General features: G+C 37.7%; 1 protein-coding gene across 1 annotated transcript in view; it reads right to left on the bottom strand.

The window, feature by feature from the left end:
- EEFSEC (eukaryotic elongation factor, selenocysteine-tRNA specific) overlaps positions 1–25,747 on the bottom strand; it is a 119,871-nt gene that overhangs the window by 67,305 nt on the left and 26,819 nt on the right. Inside the window, exons 2-4 of the mRNA XM_027640197.1 lie at positions 19,816–20,023; positions 18,209–18,305; positions 15,155–15,319 (exon numbers count right to left, since the gene is read on the bottom strand). Coding sequence (XP_027495998.1) covers positions 15,155–15,319; positions 18,209–18,305; positions 19,816–20,023 — 470 coding nt within the window. The remainder of the gene's footprint in view (positions 1–15,154; positions 15,320–18,208; positions 18,306–19,815; positions 20,024–25,747) is intronic.

The raw sequence follows: 25,747 nt of genomic DNA on the forward strand, positions 1-25,747 counted from the left end.
GAGTTTTTTAGCACAATGCAAATGGCTTGAAAAGAAAATATAATTTTATTGGATGTGAGTGAGTACGTATAGGAAGAAAACTGTCTAACAAAAAAAGCCTATAAGTAAGTCTGGAGTGAATCTGAAACTAAAAACTGACTATATCACCCAAAAGAAAAACATTAACGTGAGAAACTTCTGCTACTACAGCCTATGCTCATTAAAGGAAATTAAGTCAGCAATTTGGTGCAACTGGTGGAAGTTTTATCACAGTCTATCAACAGGAGAAGTGGGGAAAGATATTTTAAACAGAGATGAGGCCAAAGATAAACAGAAAAATAAGAAAAGCTTTTAACTTGGTCAGTAAGCCAACTTTCTGAAGTCCCTCTAAGGAGATCCTTGCTTCAAACTAAAGCGACTGAGCTTCAAGAATCAGTAAAAAACTGAGAAAAAAAATAGAAAAGCAATACTTAAGCATATATTTATATCCCACTTCCTCTATATTCTATGTGTAACATATGTACATTTTTATATTCCTCCAGAAGATTAGAGGAGAAAGAATTTTTTACATAAAGTTTAATAGACAAAACCACTGTCGTTAGTCACTCAACATTTTCATTTTTCTGCCTTTATTTAAAGGCAAAACAATACTGTACCATTGGAATATTCTCTGCTCAGCCATCATAATTTTTTGCATGCCCATTGTATATAATATTTTTTAACTATGGCAGTTTTCTTCTCCCTTTTCCTGAAAAAGGTAGGTACCACCTATTGTGTTTGAGTTTTTTTATTTTATTAAAGTGGGATAAATTGCACACCTTTTGGAGAACACTCCAACCCCTTACTTTTCTGAAAATATTATTTATAATCCCAAAAGGATTAAAAAAAAAAATTAACAAAAGTATTTAATGAAAGCATAGGGTTAGCCTATTAGAATATCAAGTCTGACATGTTACTTAAGGCAAAGGCTCATTTCAGTCATTTCAGAAGAAAAACATGAAACCCCAGTACATTACCAACCACGTAACAATGAAAATGAGGTTGCTATGAATTCCAATCTAACCCTCAATAGTGGATTCCAATCACCATGCTCACAGGAGAAGGAAAAATATTGACAAAATATAATACCATTTTTTCTGGTAAGTGGTGAACACCGCTGCAGAAACCGTTCCACAGATGTAAATCTACAAAGAAAACCAGGTTCCCACTCAACTTCACTCTTTTTAGTCTTCCTAGACTCTGGGTACATGAAGGGGTGAGCTCTCACTCTGCACAGAGACAAGGGAATGAAAAAAGGATGATACAATGAGGTTTAGCAGCAAATAAATAGTTTTGCTGTTATAAATTTTAGTAGAAACATTATTAATTAAACTTAGTGGGCTTTGTGGTTTCATATACATTCAGCACAAGTAATTTTTCTACAAGCCTTTGGCTCCATCTGCTGACTTTAATATTAAAAATAATTGATGAGGTTGAAAACATTCACAGCTTTTGGAATACTGAAGTCCTCTACATTTTTGTAAGTGTGGTTCAAAAGGTATAACTAAATACCCCAGGTGTGTGGTCTAGTAATTTTGTTACTTAAAATTATCTTGAAACAACAACATACCAGCTCTGAGAAGAAGGTACCTGAGTGAGCCTTGGATGTACAAGGGGTAAACAAAACTTACTTGGAAGACTGGCTGGAATCAGATTTTAACAGATATACATCTGGATGTTTATGCCACAGAATCACCCAGCAATTAAGTCCAAATTGGAGAAGTGAGATTCTGAGCAGACTAATAAAAAGAATCAAAGATCTATAACACAACCCTTGTGAGAGCTCATAGGAGACATTTGCTCAACACCTGCCTGCACTGGTTTCAGCTTCTCCCATTTTCACCAAGATGTCTGCTTCAAAGAAACTAAAGCTTGTTGTAGTCATGAACAAATAAAAAAAAAAGATACAAAATAATCCTGCAGGTTCAAAAGCCCAAATATTTGCCTGTTCCAACTGTGATTTATTTTTCATTATTGCAGAATTCTGATCATTATCAGAGCGCTACAAACTCAAACTAGATAAAATTTGCACACAAAAAATTGCATATGAGAAACACATCTATATGCTCTTTAAATATAACAGGGTAAAGTACTGGCTACAAAAATAAAACACATTTACAATACTCCATTGGTCACTTCTTACAGTTAAAAACTAAATCTATCATTAAATCAAAGTCTGATTTGCATGAACACTGAACTCTTGTGACTGCAAATTATTTGAGTGGTAACTGGGATAATCAACATCTCTGACAATCTGTTTTTCTTTACAACTCTAACTTTTAGTACCTGTATTAAAAAAAAAAAAATCTAATAACCACACCCACACAACCAACACCCTGCTCACCCCGACCCCCCCAAAAAAAAGCCCAAACCCCAACACACTCAACTTTCAAAACTTGCTGTGCCATCTCTGTGCACTCTGAAAAGTGGTTTCCTCTTACTCTCAGTGTAGCAGACACGTTCAGCCTCTCAAATCAAATTCCACTTGTTGCAATTTTATGTATTGGGGAAGAAAGATTTTTTTTAAATCATGCTTCTATAACAACATACTCGAGTCTTAGTATCTGACTTACAAACACAGGTAAAAAAACAGTATACGGAATAAATTATTTTGGCAAGGGGATTTAAACACAGAATGAAGTCTTAACTGTGTTAAAGCTAAGATTAAACAGAATCTGAACCAGACCCTAAAGCTCACTCTTTATCACAAAAAAGCTCATCTTCATGGTTTTATAGAAAAAAACCCCTGCTCTTCTGAAATGAAAATATAAAAAGTCCTCATACATACAGCACATACCACAGATAATGTAGTTTCCAAAAAGCTTCTTTTAAAACTATTAAATGTTTATAACGTCTCCTTCAGAGCTGAGACTGAACCTAAGGAATCCACTACAAAAGCCAATATTTTCAGAAACTTAAAACAAAACACAGGAACCCAAATACTGAATAAAGACTCCTTATAACTGTTAACAGTAGGAAAATACAAGACTCCTTTCTACATGGTCATGCTCAGATACAGGTATGGGTTCAATAGGGTCAAAGCTACACTTACACAGAAGTTCACATTGGGGAAAATTATCACCACACAATTTGAGATTAAGAGAGACGTTAAGAAAAAGTTAAATATAATCACATTTAAACACAAATCTAACCTGCCAATTTGTTTTTTCATGTATAGAAAAAAGCAAGAAAAGCAATAAGTGCATTGTAAAGCACTGTGCATAACCACTTAAAATTTAAATCACATCAATGCATTCTCTGTCGAAGTCTATCTAAATCCTGACTCCAGTGTCAGCTTCACTAGATGACACAGAACAAATGAAAGGCAGGATTAAAACTTCACTTCTGAGCTGATCAGAAGGGACCTTGTCCATCAGGGACAACAATGTAACGTAAAAGAAAAAGCAATAATACAACGTTTGATTTGCGGAGTTACACTCACTGTGCCAGAAAACGTTAACGTTACGGATTCAAAATAAAGTTAACTCAGCCCACTCCTCATCGTGGATATCTAATGGCATGTTTTTACAACTGTTTGTAATGTACATGTCAGATGGACTAAGGCTTTCTTGTGAGTCACACTGTAACCACAAATCCATGCCTGAACGTCAACTCTGCCTTCTCCCCCACCCCATTCAAGTCTGACGTAAAAACTACTTTGCCCAACTCTCTTCCCATATATGAATCTTCGAAACACCTTGCCAATATTTAATTAACATATGCAACCCTCAGACAAGAATTAGAATCACGCTTACTTAAATAAACAAAACGAACAAGCAAAAAACACACCAGAAATTTATTATGTTTTTGCTTTTTCTAATTGAAATTAAGACAAGAAACTTGCATAAAAAAATTTCATCAAAACCAAAAAAATCTCAAAGCCCCTGAAAAGTAAAAAAAACCACCTCAAAATCCAAAAAACCCCCCACAAAACCAGTGACTAGAACCCTTATTTTCACATTCTGATTTGTGTGTTTTTACTAGAAAATTAGTGTTGTTTTTTAGAAATACTGTATAGTTTCCTACCAAAAACATCCCTTTAAAAAAATTAAAAACAAAACAAAACACCTCAATATTTCTGGTAATCCCCCAAATCAGTTCAGTGTACATATGTTTTGAAGTGGTAGAGGTTACTGGAGCCACAGTTGTCTTCCCTAAACATGTTGTCCTTACTCTTATTACCCCTATTATGTCTATTCCTAACAGTGAATTTGAAGTTGGCAAAGAATTTCCATCCCCCCAAAACTTTAAAATCTCCAAGAACCTCTCTGAAAGGGCAGCAAGAGACTCTGATCTCAGCTCTGACAACCACTGATGTGCTGTCTGCATGTATTAGGCATCTGAAAAGCAGATTTAAAGATGGGAGTTCAACCACCTCCACAGGTAAGATGGGTGGGCAGTAAAATTGAAGATAAAAACAAACAAGGATACAAGTAAAAGGAAAGACTTGGGGAAAAAAAAAAAAAGAATTTTGTTCTACAAAAAAGTGTTTGACCACAACCGCATCTTAGAATTTGCTGCAAGATAGAAAAGCAGACACACCGTGATTTTTCTACCAACTCAGGAGTTTTCTACCATCTTCCCACTACTTAGGGAAACGCATGCCTGAAAAATATTAAGACATCAGAATAAATTATGCTGAATTTCAATCTTAGGTAGCATCTCAGATCCACCAAAGGGCTCAGAACAAGTTAGGGCCTTGCTCTGTACCACCATGTTGGAGAACTTCCTCCATCTCCACCCATAACAGATTAAAGACCTACCTGGGAGTGAAGATACTTGATAATCTCCCTCCTCTAGCACCCAAGCAATCAAGCAACCTTTGACAAGACTGGAAAGAAGCATTAATATGAGTGTCCTTGCCACCTTAATATACTTTGTACAAACAACTGTTTTTCCCCAAATAGGAGCATCATGTCAACAACAGAAATGGAACATCTGAAATAGAAACATATGTACAAAACATTTTTATTCAATCACCACTTGACTCCAACTCTCTCCTAATACTCAATGCAAAGCAGTTCACAGTGGATTTTGTGTTTTATTTCACTTTTTCAAAGATTTGCATTTAGACTAAACTGACTGGTATTGCTTTGCGCTGACTTAAGGCCAAACTGGATATTTATTTTAGTCTTATTAGGCATTTATTTCAATCCTTTAGTAAAAATACGTATTTTTCAAGTTTCCCCTCTTTTCTGTGGTTTTGTTTGGAGTGTTTGTGGTATACCTGCATATTCCTCAGACCCTGAAGACTTCAAATTATTGTCAGCTAATCTCCACAAGGAGGATCAATGTCTTCAACGAGGCAAAGAAAATACCACATGAATAATACCCACATTTCAAAACTGAACTGATTCACAATATTACATATTTTTTCCCTAAGCCACCATTTAACTTGTTGCAGTCCTATGTACAAGGTGGCACACACCAGACTAAAACCTCTTCTAGGGATGCTTAGTATAACAGGCTACTGAAATTCATTATATAATGAAAATAATGTTAAGAAAAAGCAACTACAACATAGTAATTGAAATGAAGAAAAATGAACCAAGTAAGTTAGATGAATATCAAGAAAGAGCAGAAAAACTTCAAGAGGTTCTGAAGGCTCAGACAAACTTACATGACAAATTTCTGAATCATTTTCCACACCTGTATCCCTTTTCTGTTAAAGAACAGCTTTGCCATCTATATATACACCAGGATCATTGCTTCCAATGAGTTAATCTGTTCTCATGGCTGATTTCTGCCACTAAATTGAACAAGGATTAAGGCCACTTCTACCATTCTCTGGCAGAATCTATTACACACCTTTTATATATATATATATATATATATATATATATAGGGAGAGACTATATCTTACAAAGAAGTTGCCTACAGAGAAACAGTTCAACTACTAAATCTAACTTTCACAAAGGCCTGATAGTTTTCAAGTTCTACAATTTTAATATTTAAAGATATATTAGCTACAGAGACTCTTTAAAAAGCTATTTGACCTTTCCTTGTTATTCCTAAAGTGTGAAATGTTTATTCTTGATTATTTATTCATTAGAGGAGAAAGCAAGAGAAGCCAATTTTATGTCATATGCTTTGAAGCTAATCTTTACAACCATGAAGAGCCTGGGAGTTTGTAGCTTTCATTTCAGACAGTTGCAAATGAAAATCTGTATCTAGGCATTCATATCATGTTCATCACAGTACTATCTGGGCAGCTAACCTAATTATATTATTCCAGCTGATACTGTAAATATTGGCACTCTCTAGTATTACTTTTCCAATTCAAGCTGCATCAGCTATTATAACAAAGTTATGGAAATACTTTAGTGAGGAGATGCATCTTACATTTAGTTTCAACAATACATGTCACTGTCACAGGCATGTGACCACAGACTCAGGTGATGAACTGAACAAACATTTAAAGAGCAAAGTCAATTCTCATGTAATTTTCATAGTAGTATCCAAGAATAACATTTAGAGTTCGGTAAGTGGGTTCATCTCAAACACACAGACACAAAATGACAACCAAAGGACTCACTATGGTGTTACAGTAATACTTCAAGGAAATACTCCGGTAATAAGAGTAATTACAGATTCCTTATGCACTAGTTCATTTTTTTTGTTATTTGGTCAAATTTGTCTTCAGCAATATTGGTTAAATAATGTTTTCAATTTTCAGATCCTTTCTTTGCCAGTGGCCAGAACTGAGCAGAACTTTTATAACAGACAGACCGTGGCTTAGTTAATGCAGCACTTGCCGAGTTGTTCTGCTTCTAAAAGCCTGATCAAATGAGGAATTGTGCTGTATATGGATGACCAAGGAAGAACAAAAAGTGACATTCCCTTCCTTCCTTCATTCTGGTTACTGAAATCTTGCCAAAGCCTCCAGTACTTGAATTTAAATATTTAAAACATGATAGTTACCCTCTGCCCTAACAAAGTCTATTCGTACTAATGTTATATTCACAGCAGGAATGCAATGTGAAGCTGTGTTTACCATACAGGAGGTTACCTTCCCAATTACTATTCAAGCATTCCACTAAGATTCCTGCTCAAGCGATATGTGTACGTGCATGAGGGTCTGTTTTCAATTGAACTGGATGGAGAACAATTCTACCTGATAAATTAAAAGAAATAAAGTTAATGACCTGGCAGCAGCAATGCTTAAGCAAACAAGTTATGCAAACACAATCCAGCCATTCTTCGCTTTAAGAAGTTATCATAAAGTTTAAACAAAGAGGCATTTGGATGAAATTTTCTGATTACTATAGAAATGTCCATTAGCTTAGTTTCAAACTGATCTTGAACCCCAGGGTACATAAACCCAAGGACACAACACCTGATCCCTGGAGCTGTAACTGTTCAACAGGAAAGACTTTACCTACTAAGCCTCAGAATAACGTGTGTCTTCTTGTTCAGTTGCATCTGAATCGTGGCTCAAGTCAACTTGAAACCTTTCTCTTCCTGTACACTGAATCATTGCTTAGAGTAACCACTTTAGACAGCTCCAGGACTCCTTTACAAATTATAAATGCAAGACATTTAGCCCTACCAATACAATGTTCTGTAGAGGAAGTATCAGAATCTGCCCTTGAGAGGATAACACCACTCAATGTTTATCAGGTCTTGTCTTTTCTTTCAGACCCCACTCTAGCTTCAACCTATGAAAACAGACTCAAGAACACCATCCCAATATTTCTCATCTGACCCTGACTGATGCTGGTTTCAAACACCAGAGGTTTTAAGTCAACATGTACTCGAGGGGATGAAAGCATACACAACTGCACTGTTACTCAAAATTGCAACAGCAGCTGAGAAAACGGAGAGAGAAAAAAGTTTCTTTAATCTATGGTTTAAGTGGAAAAGATCAGCCAAGAGCAAACCCAGACTAGAAAGGAAGCTAGAGATGGAGAAAAAGGAAATAGGCAGGAGGAAAAGCAAAATGAGCAGATAAAGGAAGTTAAAACAATAGAGAAAAATCTAGATGCCAGGTGTCATGTTAATAACTTATTACGTTTAGTTTTCTTTTCAACTTTGTTTTGGAGTCACAAACCTAAATATTTGTTTATCCACAAACGTGTTGCCATACCAGAGCCAAACTGCTCACTGATACACAGGAACATATTTCACTTTTCCCATGGGTGCCATGCTTTTGCACTGGGATACGGAGCTTCTTCCATTCGACCCAGCACATTCCAAAAGAGTTATAGAACACTGAGCATCATAGACTGTGCATGGAAGTCACATCTGCCAGCAGCCTAAAAGAGACAGGAGAGGACACTAACATGGCACAGTAGTAAGGACAATGCTGACATACAGGGGAGAGCACACAGAGTCACCTGTGGAACTGTTACACTGCAGTGCCAGGACCAACAACTCTACCTGTATATTTTCCTGTCAGTACAATGGTTCCCGCTTCTTCAGCTCAGTTTCTTTCCCACCTTTTATTTCCGTAAGAACTTTCTTCATCTTTTCTAACAGATCTCATGGGACAAGTTATTTACTGAAAGCTAGACACAAAAGATGTTATTTATCTAAGAAAATCAGTCATTATATCTAATCAAAGTATGACATTCATGTCACACGGTACTTTCATCTACTCAGAGTTAAGATGATGCTGTATTATTTTTTCATTTTGAGCCCATCTGAACCATGTACCAGTTTTTAGGCAATAACTCTCTGCACTTTCTAACTGTTAAGGCAAAATTACCTGCATGGGAGTGGCACTAAATACACACTTCAACCTATCTCACACATTAACCACTACCAGTCAGCATTGCAGATAAGCACAAACAAGTACTGTCAGGGAACTACTGCAGAAGTTAAAATCTACTTTGGAGACCAGTATTGTTTCCAGAAATGCTGCACTTCCACGTGAAGCCTTGATCCTAAGTCATTTCAAGATGGTTTGAGTGGATAGAAGCAAGGCATAAGTTACAATTCTCTTCCTTTTCAGATTTACTGTAGGAAAAAACTTGTATACCATGGGTAATTTTTCTCATCCATTAGAATGCAATCTGTATCCCAACTGTTTCTATCTGGCAGGGAGCACAGAGCACATCTAGATCTCAAAAAAAAAAAAAAAAAGGATGAATTTCAGTATTTGAAGAGTTAATTGGCCAGCACGGACTAGGCCATTTCTCTGCCTACAGAGATCACATTAGACACACAAGCTCCAAAAATACAGTGTATGGTTTGGATTAGCACTGCTCAGGTTGGCTGCTCTCCCCTGGCTTCCTTCCCTTCTGCTCTGACCAAGCACAAAAAATTTGAAAACCTCACGATATGTATCAAGATCCTTTTCTATTAGTATTATCTCTGGTCCTAAATAAAACTTATGGCATAAAGTCCTTTATCTTGCTCCCCCTTTTTACTGTACCTACATGATACTTACTAAAAATTGCCAGCAACTAAATTGCCAAGACCTAAAACACTATACTTCAAGAACAGGTAGCGAAAGAATAGCAACGTAGAAATCTCTTCCTGAGCATTTTTATTCCTGAGGGGTTTTTTTTTTTAAAGTCTAAAGTTAACTAGATTTTTTTTTTAATGGATTTTTAATAAAAAAAATAAAATTGATTCTGTGCTTCGTGGTCTTGAGGTTTTGGGGGTTTGGGGTTTTTTTAAGTGCGAACTAAAACAGAAATAAAAAACAAAACCAAAAAACCACACAGTAAAAAGTTACACAACCATACTTGAAAATGAGGGAACTGATCTTTAGAAAAAGATCAGCATCTGCTATTCTTATTCTGTTAAGAGATTGAGCCAAAAGATTTGAGAAGTTTTTATTGCCAGATCTAAATTTCATTCCACAGGCACTGGATCAGGTCTTTAATCCTTTACTTAACCACAAGGAACTGTGCTGAGGAGTTTAGTTCTTCCAAAACAACTGATAATATCCTAAATGTTGAAAGCGAAGTACTTTCCAGTATAAGCCAAATCCTGCATGTTTTGCTTTTAAGTAATGCCATAGCAGATGCAAAACCAGTAGGATTCACACTGATGTTTTCTAGGAAAGGAGAAAATCTCCAAAAAACACAACCCATGCTTTAGAAGAGGCAGACGAATAAAGAAGCAGTTTAATTCTTGTAGTGAATTAAACCGCATGTATAACATTATGTTTATTTTTTTAATTTATTGATTTAGGATTTAGAATTCTTTTATTTTTTTCACCCACATATTTTAACATGTACTGTGAACTGCCATTTCACAATTTTATCACTTACATTTAGTTGATTCCCCCCAACCCAATTTTCTGAACTGTTCTTCTTTACAGCATTTCAATGAAAAGAAAAAACACTCAAGGTAAGCAAGATTCCTTCCCCAGCAGAGGAACTGTAGCATTTTAAAGGCTGTTTGTATCAGCATTGGGCAAAAATAATCCAAGCAGCACTGGAAAAAACAGATGTAGAAACAGTATTCAGATATACTCTCAGAAAATTCAGCAAGGGTTCTATCTATTTGCAAGGCAAAAAACAGTTGACATTGTCTGAAATCTGGAAGGGGTATATTAGGAGGCCCAAAGAACTCAAAAAGATAGAAGTAAAAACTTATTTAAGATTTCACCATCTAAGTCCACATACAAATGTCTTTGTGATCCAATTCAGAGGGGTTTGATCCAACTTAATTTTCTGAGATTTAAATGCCCTGTCACAAAGCTTAACTGTGCAATTCTGATTGTGCAAAAGCCCTTAAATAAGCTAAAGTTAGTTCTCACTACATGTATATACTAAAGCTCACTAATCACAGGTCTTGGGATAGACTGAAATACTCACATGGACAAAAGCTGATCTCTCTGTTATGATTTTAATAGCTACACTAGTTTGAAGGAAATAGTCTTGCAAATACAATTTGAGTTATTCTATCAGACAGCAGAGAATTTTTTTGTTGTACGAGCCAGAAAAACTACAAAATCTTTGCCAAAACAAAGTCCAAGTTATCTAGACAACAAAAAAAAAATCTTAGAAAACATCTCTTTTCATATGGTGAAAGTGTATGAAGCTATGAAGCTTCTCAGTATCACACTTACAAAACAATGCTTCTAAGAAGTTCATGAAGTCAATATAATTTGACAGCAAATAGGTCCCTGCCAAACAGAATTCACTGCTGGTTTAAACCCACACTCTCATTTACTAGTAGACTTGACTAGATAAACAGAAGCAAGTTTCTCACATTTTTCATATTTGACATCTCACACGACCTCTTGAAAGCTCACCAAAGTACTGAAACACCCGGATGACTGTTCTCCAACTACAAGGGAAGCATTTCATAAACGTGTTTGCAACTTTTGAGACCGAAATGCTCAACACTAATATGGCAATTGGCTACTGCAAACCTCTGGGATGGTGAAGTTTACCCGGTATGAATATTTCTCCTTCCCTTTAATGACAACAGCTCAAGCACACGTAGCAGATCAAAAACCTGACAACGTCTCAAGAGGCACTTCCCAAGGTCAGTCCAAAGACTGGATGTCCACATGATTTATTACACAAGAAATAACTTTGTACCGTACAACACAAGATACATTATTCAGCTGCAGCATGCAGCAAAATTCCCCACATGATCCCCTACAGAAAAACATGAACATAACTGCTCCGCATTAACAGATACTCAGCCTTCAAGACACTCTCAACTTCTGACACACAGTACAAAGTGGGAGCACACTGTACCTTATGTGGGCTCCAACACAGCTCTGAACCCCCACCAGCCACTCAGCTTGCACCAACTTGCTCAAGCATTTGTCAGCAATTACATTAAACAGGACAGACAGGAACCTGACTATAAAGAAAGAATGAAAGTTTCTACTTCTTAGAATTTCTGAAAAAACCCAAATGCAACAGTGGTCTTTGTACTCGGCTGCCACGGACGTGCCCTGTGGTTTCTGCAGCCCCTGATCACAGGGAAGGCAATGCTGAGTGGACACTTTCAGGATGGCCAGGTTTATATCCATTAGCTGTGTACATCTACCTCTGCCTCCTCACTCAATTCAGACTTGACCTCTTCTATGATCTTTCACAACTCTTAAGACAGAGTGATTCTTACTAACCAATCTGGGATATTTTTTATGCCCTAAAGTATCTTTATAGCATATTAACATATTATCCGTTTTATCCAATTGGCCAGTATTTCTAATGTGCTTGCAACTGTGAAATCCAAACCTAGAATCACTAACACCATGATTTCCCCCTCTCACTCAGATCAGGAAGGCAAAGATACCTTTGCTCCGCTTAAAAAAAACCCACCCAAAACCAAACAACAAACCACACAACACTTTCCTTTTTCATTTAAAGTGTGCTATAAAAAGACACAGCAGCACTAAAATTTGACATTCATCCTCACTTAAACTAAAATTACATTAGATATACCTAACATCAGTAAAATCAAAACCTATCAAATACAATAAAACTAAATTGAAAAAAATCCTTATTCTTCAAATTCCAGAAACTTTTATAAAAGCAGAAATAAAAATGTCACAAGTTGTTACAGTTTATAAATTGAAAGACTGTAGAGATTGAAAGACCACTGAAATAATCTTAAAGGACATTCAATTCTGCCAACACTACATTTTTGCTGCAGAAATCCTAGGTTCATTCTCTTCAAGGTGGATTTCAAGTGCTAGGAAGCAAACAGTACTAACTCAATTGGATGGTGAACTGTTTTGCTGTGTCAAAGCTTTTTGCCCAACACATATATATAATTTTTCTTTTCACTATATGGATAATCAACCCCAGATGGCAATTTACATAGGCAAAGCATAAAGGAATCCACGCACTGCTGGTGCTCTCAGCCTCAATCAGAGCAAGCATGGGCGTTTGAGAATGTCACTGTTTATTTTTAATTGCTGTGTCCCTCCTTTGTGCAGGTTCAAGCGGTCAAAGATGTCGAAGCCCATTAGTAGAACTGGAAGGTGATGCCACTTCATTTGGTGAGAGGGTTCTTCAAATTTAAAAAAAGCAGCTGGTTTGTAATGTCCCCAAATGCCCAGCGGGTACCAGCTGTCAATCTCAGTTACCACTGGGTCAGGGCAAAAAAAGGTCAGAGAGAGTCATAAACCACAATGTGTTGTGAAATGTGCTTCCTCCGTTACCTTGTAGGCCTGAGAAAGGTTTGACCTTTTATAGGTATCCTAACCCAGCTCTGCATGATGCTGGCAGGGGTAAGTACAACACACAGCTCAAACTTACAAAAGTTGCTTCCTTTTACTGCGCTCTTGGGTTCCATACCTGTACAACGTGAACGTGAATATTCACAAGTTGTTAGTGGCAAAAACCCAAAACTTTGCCCACCACTATTATCACTCAGAGGTACGAACACATCTATTTCACACACAGCAGTGGAAGGATTAATTCATTAACACCAAATGTAAAAATAACTAAAACTTGGAGGGAAGTTGTTAATGCCATAACAGCCTAGCAATCTGGCTTCTCTTTGCAAATGACCTGTTTATCTGCTAAGTTGGCTGTCACTTCAGTGACTACTCTCCCAGTCATTTGGGTGGGAAGAAAGCATCTTTTCAAGTCCCATTTAAGGCTTTTCCTACTCTCCATTTGCAAGCTATTCACTATGTTTTTGTTGTTTCCTCCTTCACACAGATTCTCAAAAAGCAGTCTTATTCCTAAATATATTTCTTCAAAATGTTCTTGGACTACACATGAAAAGCTCAATGGTCATTTCTAGATATAATCTAGTGATGCATTCTTTCTTTGCAAGAAATAATTGCTCTGTCTCACCCCCATCTCCCAGAGCAGAAAATGACAGGAAGTTTGGCCAGTGCTATGCCAAAAGGAAAGCAGCAAACCCTCCGTGCAAGGCCCTGTTTGGGCAGAAGCCATGTCACACTCATCAGCCTTGCACTCCTAACTACTTATCCCTCTTCGGACCCTGAGCACAGGCAGGCCCAGGATTGTGAACAGGACACAGAAAAGGGAAGGAACAGCAAGGAAAAAGCAGGAGAGGTTGAAACCAGAGCTGCAATTCCAGCAAGCATGTTCCCAGAAGGAATTGAAAGCACAGCTCCCAAAATGGTCTGCATGCTGCACAGGAGAATATGGGCAATGAACAACTCGGAAGCAGACATGACAGAGCACTTTTCATGCAAATCACTTCTATGCAAAGGACAATATGATATAAACTAGATGGCCACAGGTATCACAGAAGAGGCTGGCCAGGAACTGATTGTCAGCTGACAATATATTTCAGGTGAAATTAGAATGCCTCACTTAGTCCTTCACTTGTCCACAAAGCACAGTCAAAAATGAGAAAGCAGTATGTTCACTCAATGAAAGAATAGGGTCCTTATAGTAATGACTTGAAGATAATACAACATGAAAAGGAGTCAATCCAGGCTTGTTGAGCCCAAACTTTCCCATACCCAGAATGTTACTGGTTGGGTCCATTTTTAAGTGGTAGCTGCAAAATACTCCTCAGTCATAACTTATTTTGGTAAAGCCAGTGCAAATCAGCATCCGTGGAATAGACTTCACCTGTTCCTAGCATAAAATCACCTTGTTCTCTTTTAAAGGATGAATATCTTTTAAGGTAATTAAATAGTAAAAACAGTTCAGCAGTTCAAAGGCCATTGAAAAGCCCCTGTGACTTTCTACAAGCTCTCCAAAGATCCCAATGGCAGCAAGCCACCTACTGCATTCCAGCAGTTCTCCCAGAACATGCTGACATCAATTAAAGCCTCAGCAAACAAAGAGAATGTATTTCAAGCATTTCAATGCCCTCTCCTTGTCATTTCCTTTGCTTGCAGACATTTCTAGAAGCCTACCTGCTCAGATTCTTTTGCAAGCCTTCTCACTGCAGCATGTCTCACATTCAAACCTTGTTCAGTCCTTGGGCACATCCTACCTTGGAAACATGCCCACCTTGCTTTTCTGAATTTGAAAGTCTAACATGCTAATCTAGGTCAGTCTTTTCTCCTCTTCACCCAACTAAATTACTGAGCAGGTAACTTTACTGACTGCCTTTTTTAAAAATTGCTATGTCTCTTCCTGTTATAATATGGGTTATAGTAGAGTACAAAAAAACCCGTGAAAATAATTGAATAATTTCAGATGGGAAGAGAACACTCTCTTCTTTGTTGAGTGTCTCTTTCTATCAGGAAAAATGGGGGGAGTGAAAATGAGAGACTCACCTTCAGGGCAGGAATCTCCACACTGTCACCAAGGCTAACAGAGCCAGAAAGAATAGTCCCTGTCATCACTGTGCCTTGACCCTTGATAGAGAAACAGTGGTCGACTGCCATAAGGAAGTGTCCTGAGGGGTCTCTTGATGGCAGGTAAGCCTGAGACTTCAAGACCTGAAAAAAAAAAAAAAAAAAAAGATAAAAGCAGCACCATGCCTGGGTGAAAAGTCATGACAGCCACCCAGCAAAAGGAAGGCAAGCGGATGACTGATTGAACAAGCTTGCAATTTTACTGATTCCAGGCATCTCCCAATGAGCTTAGAACGCACCAATGTCAAATTAACTGTGTGTGCCATAGAGGAGACGCACACTTAGCAGCAGGAACAGTTCGATTTTCTGCCTTAGAAAGATTTGGTGCTGCACATTTAGCTTGGTTAGCAAAACCGCACTGGTGATAAAGTTGCTGCCAAACTCAATATAAACACTGCAGCAAAGAGGGGAAAAAAAAGCCCTGTACGTGTCATTCTGCCTCTCACCACCCCCAACCCCCAAAAGTACAATTTTACAGTGCATTTTGCTACTTCAGCTTTTTTGGATTTTCTGAAAATGAACTTATATACAGATATTAGTGCCCCATAAAGTCTATCTCTGTCTCCCTTCCTAGAGAAACTATTACACTGGGTTAAGTTTTCAAAGTCAACTTCTCCTTCAGATTTCTGTTAACACTTCTTGGAGGATCAAACCACTAAGAAAAACAGCTACCTAAGTACCATTTTCTAGAGAAATTCTCTAGAAAAGAGATTAGCATTTCTCTTTTGCTGACAAATACTATGTTTCTTAAAATGCATCATCACAGACAGAAGATTTTAATAAGGCAGTCATGTACCCAACAGTGTTCAGATGAACTGGTTTGCTCCTGTCTCAAATTACTTTTGATCTCTTATTCTCTTATAACACCAGCATATACACTTGGCACTGCCTTTAATGTCAGTTTTTAAGGTCAAACTGCAGATTAAGCCCAAATTGTAATGGCAGAACAATGGAGAGAGTCTCTTATGAAGGACAGAAAGAATAATACCTTAAAGCTCAATGGCAGGGCTCACAAAGCATTTACCAGTTCTTTTAATATTAGGTCTCAGAGTTGACAGAAACAGCTACAACATTGGTATTTCCTTCAAAGGCTTTAACCCTGGGGAACGTTCCAGTAAAGATACCAGGAACCAGATGAAGGCAGAAGTAAGGACTTGCACATCTCCTCTCTAGACATTTCTGTGAGTAGACTGGTTCTTACTAAGTCTGTTCTAACATTATCCTACATCCCATCCCCATTCCCATCTCGGGTCACACGAGCCTGGGAGCTGATACAGTATTCACTGCTCAGCAGTTCTGTGGAATGTCCTGCCTTTATACAAGCCAGGCTGCCCTGGGTCAGATGATCGATGCTGCACCTTAACTTAGCAATTTACAGTTTTAAGTTTGGCAGCATCCAAATCAGAATCTGACAAGTCCTCAAAGAATAATGCCTCTGTTTAAGAACTACTTTTGGCTGTCTGCAAACAACAGCAGCATCCCTCCAGGACAAAGATGCTGCTTTTGCCTAAAGCTAATTCACAGAAAGGATGGCAAGTCTACTACAAGCTACAAACTCCCCTCAGTTATTTTAAGCATCCTGCCCTTCACAGTATATGCTCCATGCCATATAATTTAAGGTTTTGAACATCTGAGAAGGTATTCTTCCTCCCCCACCCCCCCAGAAAAACCAAAGAAACAAAACACCACAACCAAACAACAACCCACATCGCTGGAACTGAGGATATCTGTGAGGCAACAGTTTGCTTAAAGTCTTCTTTTGTTCATATGGGTCTGATATAATGTTAGTTGCACAATCATACAGTTTTTCCCAGGCCCTATCACATTCAGGACACAGGGTAAATCCAGGCCATGCTTTTTATCTTTTGCAGATGTGTAAGACATGCAGTAAGCAAGGCAGGGTATCAGAGAAGAAGATGATTTCATCATGAAGGCAGGCAGTGTTTCTTTAGAGAATGGATTCTGTACTTAGGGTAGAACTCCCACGTATTGTCATTCTCACAAAAATGAAATTTCTACAGGTAATCACTGACTATACACCTCAGACTGCCCAAACAGAAACCCCAAAGCTTAACAGAAGTGCTAAGCACTCATAACTGAAATCAGAATTGGCAGGTACTATGATCTGAACACAAGCATGTCCCAAAATAGCTCCTAGTTTCCTTAAATTTGGCAATTAAAATTAGTAAACTCAGTGGACTTAGCTCCTTTGTGCCTCAACTTTCCAATCTAAATATGGATTAAAGTCACCTCTACAGTCCCCATAGGTGTTTTGGAAGTAAATTTAACTGTTTGCCAAGTACTCAAGACCACAGTGATGTGTGCCAAGAAAACTCCACGAGGAAATTAATTACTCTGAATGCAGAGCAGTATTTGAATGGAGTCATGAGGCCACACAGAGAATAATGAGAATTAAAATAAAATATGGACTACCTGCTCACTAGTTGAGTCCAGTCCATCCTGTGCAAGAAGTAAGGTAGGGGTGGTTTATAATAAAGAATCATGCAATTAAACACTGGACCACAATATACACATGGAGGAAGGAGACAATTCCCAATGTGTAACTTTTGAGTGCCTGACTTTACAACTTTCCTGTTTTCTTAACTATGGTACAACTATAAAACAACACCTACCACAGATTTGGCAGAATTTTAAAGCTATTTTTTATTCACTATGCTTCCTAACTCTTTACAACTTTAAAGACAATTTCAGCACACTTGTGGATAGTCATTTCTTAAGATACAACTATTCAAAGGCTTTGTAGCCTAGTAGTTGAAAAAGGAGATCCACTTTTGGGGCATGTAACTTCAACTTCTCAATTCACTGAAAGCAATCCCTAAAGAACCAGGTTGCTTAAAACTGGAATTAATGCAGGAGTTCCTCAATTCCAGATACTAATACACTGTACTCAAAAGGACTTAAGAGAAAAGTTTGAGCATGTTTTATGTTACTATGATGTTCTTCAGCAGGTACCTCAATCAATTCAGAAACACCCAGTGGATTCTCAGACTCTGGGGCTTCTGGTCCACCCGGCTTTGCTGCAACAGCAACAATAGGACACCCACAGAACCTGAAAGAGAGAAAGACTCCCACCATTAGACCACACATCTCCCATATGTGTCAATATAAAGTAGTTCCAGGCTCATCTGAAGGCTAGAAGTTCCCTGAAATCCCAGTTTCTCCGCTCTTCCTCACAGTCAGTGACAACTTACTAGTATCAAACTATTCAAATATACAACAGTTACTTTCCTCTGCCTATTTTTTTTTTCCACCTTCTATAGAATTTCCTGACAACACCACAATAATTTTCCCAGCATTGATGGCAACACCTACTCCACAGCTGCAACAGACCTCAGTTTTGCTTACTGCTGTGGAATTGTACATGCATGCCTGTATGTGTAGTGAAATTATTATCAACAAATAAACTATTTAAAAAAAGCCAACCAAAAAAAACCTCATTGCCAAGTGTCTGGGTTCAGTGGCAGCTGTCAAATGGTCTCAGCATATGTCTGGTTCACAAGAGTAGTTTAGAAACGAAAAAAGCAGTTAAAAACCATGCATTTGAGATTCAAAGCCAAGTGGTAAAGAGGTTTCCAAGAAACACCCCACGCCTGAGATACAACAGGACAAGCACTTTGCAATCACAGCCAGGTCAGCAGTGCTTTCAAAGCACCACAAAGCACAGACAGCACACGCACAAACTGAATTTTTGTTCTCTCCTCTGTTCACTGAATCCTGTTCCTTAGATTCTTCCAATCAAAATGTGACTCAACAGTTATGTCACCTTACATCCCCGACCAAAGCAAAGCTGTGCTTCAGTCTGTGTAACCACTAAATAAATATTTTATTTTCGCACTTCAAAAACAGCCACAATTCCACTCATGAACCTCACTACACTTCACTCATTATGTACCTCAACTAATGTACTGAAATAGGGCTGACAAATACTGTCCCAGCCAGAGTCACATTACATTATATAAAGTTCCATCATTCTGCTATCTCTAATTGGTGCAATCACAGCTTTCATCCTCATTTAAGGATATTTCCTAACACTTCCATTTCCTGTGGAGTGAAACAGACTTGCAGATCATAACAAAAGTTGCAAGCCCAAAGGCTAAAAAAACCAAACAAAACAACAAAACCAAAAACAATAGGAAAAAAAAAACCACCAGAAAACAAACAAAACCCCACACACAAACAAAGAAACCACCAAATAGAAAGAAAAAACAAAACCACAGGGTAAAAGGAAAAAACAAAACCACAAAAAACCCCCCAACACACCCAAAAAACACCTATCCCCACAACAAACAAAATCAACCAAACAGACCCAAAACTTTTTACCTGGGTATTCTTTGTGTTATTAAACCAAAAAGCTTAATTACAGGAAAATACTTCTCTACAAATGATACTTGCACATGTGAATTTGGAATGGCACTTGAGTTTCCAGCAATCTTTTCACTCTCTTCTCATTATCTCTGCTAGATGTCTCAGTATGCTTAGAAGCACATTGGAAGGGAAATGCTGGTATTTTTGCTAAACATTTTGTTACAAGTCAGGTGTTAATATCACTGTTCGCTTACTTAGTATTTTCCAAGGTCTTCTGCATTTTCTTAGTCATCTTCTCAATGGCACTTTGTCTCTTTTCCTCTGGAAGGAGATCTATTTTGTTCAGAACCACCACCATCTTCTGGCAGGCAATTTGCCCAATTACCAAGCACTCTGCTGACTGTGTCTGCATCCCTTTTGTCACATCTATTACAAGCATCATCAAATCGATAATCTGGGCACCTGGAGGAGAATTCACAGTCAGTATGGCAGCAGCATAAAAAAAGATTAAGGATCATTTTCTCAAATAGTTACCATAAAAAATGTCAGCAGATGTACAAATACCCAGAAAGACAAACAAAACACAAGTCAAAGTACGCACTGACTGCATGGCTCTTTTGAAATTAAGACCTCAGGAATTTAAGTTGTTATATGCTACCATAAGATCATAAAAAAAATACTGAAGAATGTGGTAGTTTACATATTCCCCCACACTGATAGTTCAAGTCTAAGGCTGTTATCACTGTCTTTAAAAAAAGTGCTAAGAAAATTAACCTTGCAGCAACACAAGCATGACTTTTGCCTCAATTAAAAATTATAATCTAAGAAGCTAAGTAGGAATATGATAGAGTTGAAGAAACACAGTAACACTGCAGAGAGTTGCACGCTCAGAGCAACCCCAACAAGAGCCAACCACGTGCCCCATAACTACATCAACAATCCTCAAGTCCCTACCTGCTTCCTACCATTTTTCTTTCAAAGCCCAAAATTTGATAAAAGTGAAAACAAAGTGATCACCACCAGAGGCAAGTTTATCCCAAGTCTAAAGAAATTCCTACAATCCCTCAACATGAGGAAGAGGTGATTAATAAACCTGCACTATATTGCCACTTACTCCCAATTCACATCCAGATAACTTGAACATGTAATCTCAAACACAGGCAACAAAGATCTGATTCTTAGATCCCTTCGTCAAAAAGCTCCTAAATTTTACACTGAAGTTACCTATCATGCTTATGGATTACTTTGATTTTTCAAAGTATTGTTGTCATGAACCCTTAATCTTTTGATTGAAGCAACCTGAATTTCACGGATTTAAATTCGTTTTCAAGGAAGCTTTTGACGAATGTTGGGCCTTCCACTAATTATATTCCGAATTTTCTTGTTTCATTCCAGGTAACTGAAATACTCTGAATATCAAAATAGTAAAGTGCAACAGACCTTAATATTGACAAAGTTTAAATATAAAAAACTAAAACAAAATTTAAAGCTGAACTACCAGAAAATTATATGTCAAAAAAAGCACATTTTGAAAGATGGCAGAAGCCAGAAATCACATAAAACTGCAGCATTCTGAACTTAAGTACTTTTTATATTTGCCTTAAATGAGAAGAACAAGAAATCAATACAACTGTTCCTTGTTCCTTCACCCTCTCCAGCTTTCCTCCTGCCTTTTTTTTTTTTTTAAGGCTTTTACAATGGCTATGACAACAGCTACCCTTGTTCCTAATTCCCATGAACTCAGGATAGGAAATCAGTTCAAGGTTGAAGTGCAGGGGTGAATGAGCGGGTGGGAACTACAACAGGAGAAAAAAAAATTACGTTTACAAATGACTATTTTCAACCTACCAGAGCTTTCATCTTATAATAATGAATGCTTAACCCTTCAGAGCACTAGTGGGATAATTATGACATTTCCAATGTTTCATCAGAATTTTCACTAATAGTTTCAAATATCTCACCCTAACAAACTTTGGATGGATGTTATATCTTCAAAAGTAGTTTGTATTTTTATTGTTTCAAGAATTGTATTGATTTAGAACTTGCTTAAATTACAACACAAAAGTCATCAAGGCTGTACAAAAGGATCAGACTATACACCACACAAGTGCAGACCTAAAAGGTCAGGAAGCAAGGAGAACAAACAGCATGAAAATAGTTTTGAGTAGGACAAAACAGTTAATAATCAAAATAGATCCACTTTTACAAGTACATACAGCAGAGCTTTTTTACACTTAACACACGTTTTGTATTACACTGTACCACACAGTAATTCTCACTACACAGGTGTCATCCTTAAAATGAATGGGAATTAATAATTAAAGCTAAACCATCAAGTCCAATGGATTATTAATACTATTAAAAGGACATCTAGTAAAAAATTGATGCTGCAGCTTGAGCCTTAGATAACTGTACTATGACTACTAAAGCATAGCAACCCTCACGATCTAAAGTTAAGTCAAAGTAACCAGACCCAAACCAGGCCTTGAAAAGGGTGGATGATAAGATCCATTATATATTGTGTATATAATGGGTATCTCCTCATTTCAACAGGAGACAAAATCTGCACTGAACTGTTATATGCAGTTTCTGTACAAGGGCCATTTTATCTTGGAACACTAAATTAACTGCTTTGAATACATTTGCTATAAAACAAATGCTTACAATTGTTGTATGTATGAATCTATTAGCAACACTTTAAAAGAGCCACAAAAATCATCAGCCCAGTTGCTAGAAGGGCAAGAATGTCTACTCGGGGCATTTCATAGCAAAGACAAGATGAACAAAGGAAAAATAACTGTACAGTCCATGGAAAAACTCCAGAAACCCCAGAAAACACACCAGGACACTCCAGACAAAAAAAATATTACAAGTCAAGGAAACAGCAGCAAACACAAGTTCACAAACATTGTCGGCACAGCTACTGTGTCTCCTGCAAAGACTTAACGTGCTGACTGGCCACAGTTTGTAAGAGATGGCACAAGATGGAAGAGAAGACACGGCAGGCAGAGAACTGGCACACAGGCAGGGTGGGAAGCTGCTGCCCTTCAACAGAGCCATGGAACCAAGGGAAAGATCGGGACAGCATTGACAGAAATACTTTTGACTGCATTCTCCCCAAGGCATCAGGATGTTTTGTACATGTTTACTCATGCACATCAAGGTACGAGTGCTCAAGTTTACAGAACCCTCGGGTAACAAAGCAAAAAACTAATGCTAAGATCTAGTTCCTTAACTTTCCTCTTTGAGCCATCTTTAACAGTTCACCTTCTTCCCAATCCTTCAGTCTTCTCCTACACAGTTTTATATTTTGTTTTATTCAAGAACCCATTTTCTTAGTTGCCCATCATCCATGCATAGAGTCCATTAAATACTCGAAGAAAATCTAGAGAAGTCAAAATACAGTGAACAGAGATTCACAAATGTAACATTTCCAATCAGGAAAGTTGGCAGGTCATTTGACAAAACTGTAACTGTCCCCCATTTAACATAGAACATCTCGTTCAGTACACTTGCTCTAATAGCATGCAAGTGGTAACAGCAGACCTAGAATATGTTTAACTTCATAGTCACTACTTATATCATCTCTAGCACACTAGTAAACAGTCAGCTCACGATCATATCAGAGTTCAGTCAATGAAAGAAACAATATTTCTGAATAATTCTCTACAGCAGAGTAAGATTTAACTAGGAACAGTGAAGTGAGGATGGATTATATGAGTATTCTCAAGTAATCCAATCTCACTTGTAAAGATAAAATAAATACAGCCATACCAAGTGGAGACTCCAAAAATAGCAACAAGAATAAAACATGGTGAAAATATCACTCAATAAACCTGCACTATCTGACTACAGAATGCCAGCCATGTGGTCTTGTGTGAAATGGAACAGAGAACTGAAACACTCAGCTTTTGCTCAAAAAAGGAGACAGGATATGGTCCCACACAGTTAAGAAGAGTGATCTGGAAGAGATTATAGAAGAGTTGAGTGTTCCTCGAGCCTTCAAAGAAGGCAAATGGTTTGAAATTACTCTGAACAAAGTAGAGACACATGCAAAGGACAGGTCTGTGTATAAGGAAGTACAGCAATCAAAAACATTTTATCTGCATATAGGTCATATAGAAGGTCATATAGAATCAGTGACAAAGTTAAACTAAGGTACTCAAATTATTTCTTCTACAGAAAAAACAGGGGTGTGACCCTTCATTTGCCACTTCATCTATGAAAGAAGTGTTCAAGAACATTCAGACAGATAAATCCCAGTGACTGATTTCTCACTTTGCTTGAAAATGAAAGATCAACTATTGGAGTACCCTTTGTGTGATGACACAAGGCTCAGATGAAGCCCTGCAAAAAACCAAATGAAACAAACTAGTTGTCATCAGAAAACACAAGAAGGTGGGAAAAGATGGGGATTATATGGCAAAGATAAGCAGCTAAACCACAGCAAAAATAAAGTAAAGTAGATAGTCTGAGTGAAGGAAAACAAACAAGAAAGATAAAACGTGAACTGAGAGAATCTGGATGACAGCCAGATACAGGCAAAACACAAGACCAGCAGCATAGTATCACAAAAACTGCAAGTACCAGCTAAACCTGGAGGTAGCAGCACTCACTTGTACCACAAAAGTGACAGGGAACACTGAACTCAGATAATAAGAAAAACACCTTCACAGACAAGATAAAGTCTAGCTACTGCTTTGAACAGTCACAAGCCACTCTTGCTCCTGAATTTTGGGGAGTATCTGATTAAAAACAGTCATTGGGGAAGTAATTTATTACTCTCTATTCATGACACTAGTTGAATCACAGAGGTCACGGATTATGACAAGTTTCAAAAGCACAGAAGGCAGCAACTCAAGTTTCCCTAAACTGTCAATTGGCTCAATTTCTCCAAGGGAAGAGCAAAATGATACCACTTGCACCACATCATTCCTAGCTAGCTCTCACCCTTGGAGCCTGAAAGAACTCACCAGCTACTGCCTGAGTACAAGGAAAAAGAATAGTATGCATTAAAAAAGGATGTATTGATGAACTTTTAACCTTTAGGATGAAATGCACTGCATTCTCTGCATTTGCATTATTTTGTATAATATATCTTCAAACCTTTACTGAAATAGGAAGAAAGGCCTACTCAGAGTTCCAGGCAACAAGGCTTCAGACCTTCATCCCCTGCATTAAACCCACTCCTCGTAAACACGTTTAGTGTTGCACCCACCTTTGATTTCCACACAATAAGTAAAGCACACTTGATCTTGCTCACTGAAGCTAAAGTAGACAAGCTCTGCAATGTTTACATGCTACTGTGTCACATCCTTACACTAAAACATGCAATTAATAAACCCCACATTTGCTACACCAGTATTCACAGGGTAACACCAATGGGAGTACCCAAGCTACAGGCTGCATTTTTAGAAACCATAAAGCACTATAACAGCCATGTTTAATTTTGGAACAGAACATTACATCTTAAATAAAAATTATCCTTCAACCTTGATCACAGAGGTTGTTTCAGTGATACAGAAATACCTTCTGTTTGTGCAACCTGTTGCATGCTTGTAAATGATACACCCAAACTGTCAGACTGAGCTGTGGTAGTACCACGGTGTAACATTTACAGTAAGGTAGAAAAAAAGGACATTATTAGGTCTAGGAAAAAAAAAACCAACAAACAAACCCAAACAAACAAGACCCCAAACATTTCAGCCTCTTGTATTACTTTATCAGTTCCAAAAATTTATTACTCTTTTATTATACATACACTGAGTCCACTTTCAGAACCACTCCATTATAACCTCCAAGCACTTAACTAGATACTCATTCCATCCTTACTGAGAAGGAAATCCAAAAGGCATTTTCAGTAAATAGGCAGATTCTCAATTGTTTTCTCTTTACCAAATACACATCAAGAATATAAGAGCATTTACAAATTGTACTGTTTTGGCAAGCAGATTCCCCATAATCCATCAATATAAAGCTGATTTGGCTCTGAAAGGTAAAACCTGGGCTAGTGGAGGGAAGAAGAAAAGAGGTCAGGTCCCTCTTGAATGAGGGGGAGGTTTTGCACACCACACAATAATGGAACATAGACAGAGATTCTGACTCAGGGCTTCTTTAAACTACTGTGTCCTGTTTGTGGTAATCTTTTTAGCTGACTTTAGTCAAACAGTACAACTCCTGTTCACA

Source organism: Corapipo altera, unplaced genomic scaffold (assembly GCF_003945725.1).
Source record: "Corapipo altera isolate COAL_440 unplaced genomic scaffold, ASM394572v1 55, whole genome shotgun sequence".
Taxonomy (NCBI): Eukaryota; Metazoa; Chordata; class Aves; order Passeriformes; family Pipridae; genus Corapipo; species Corapipo altera.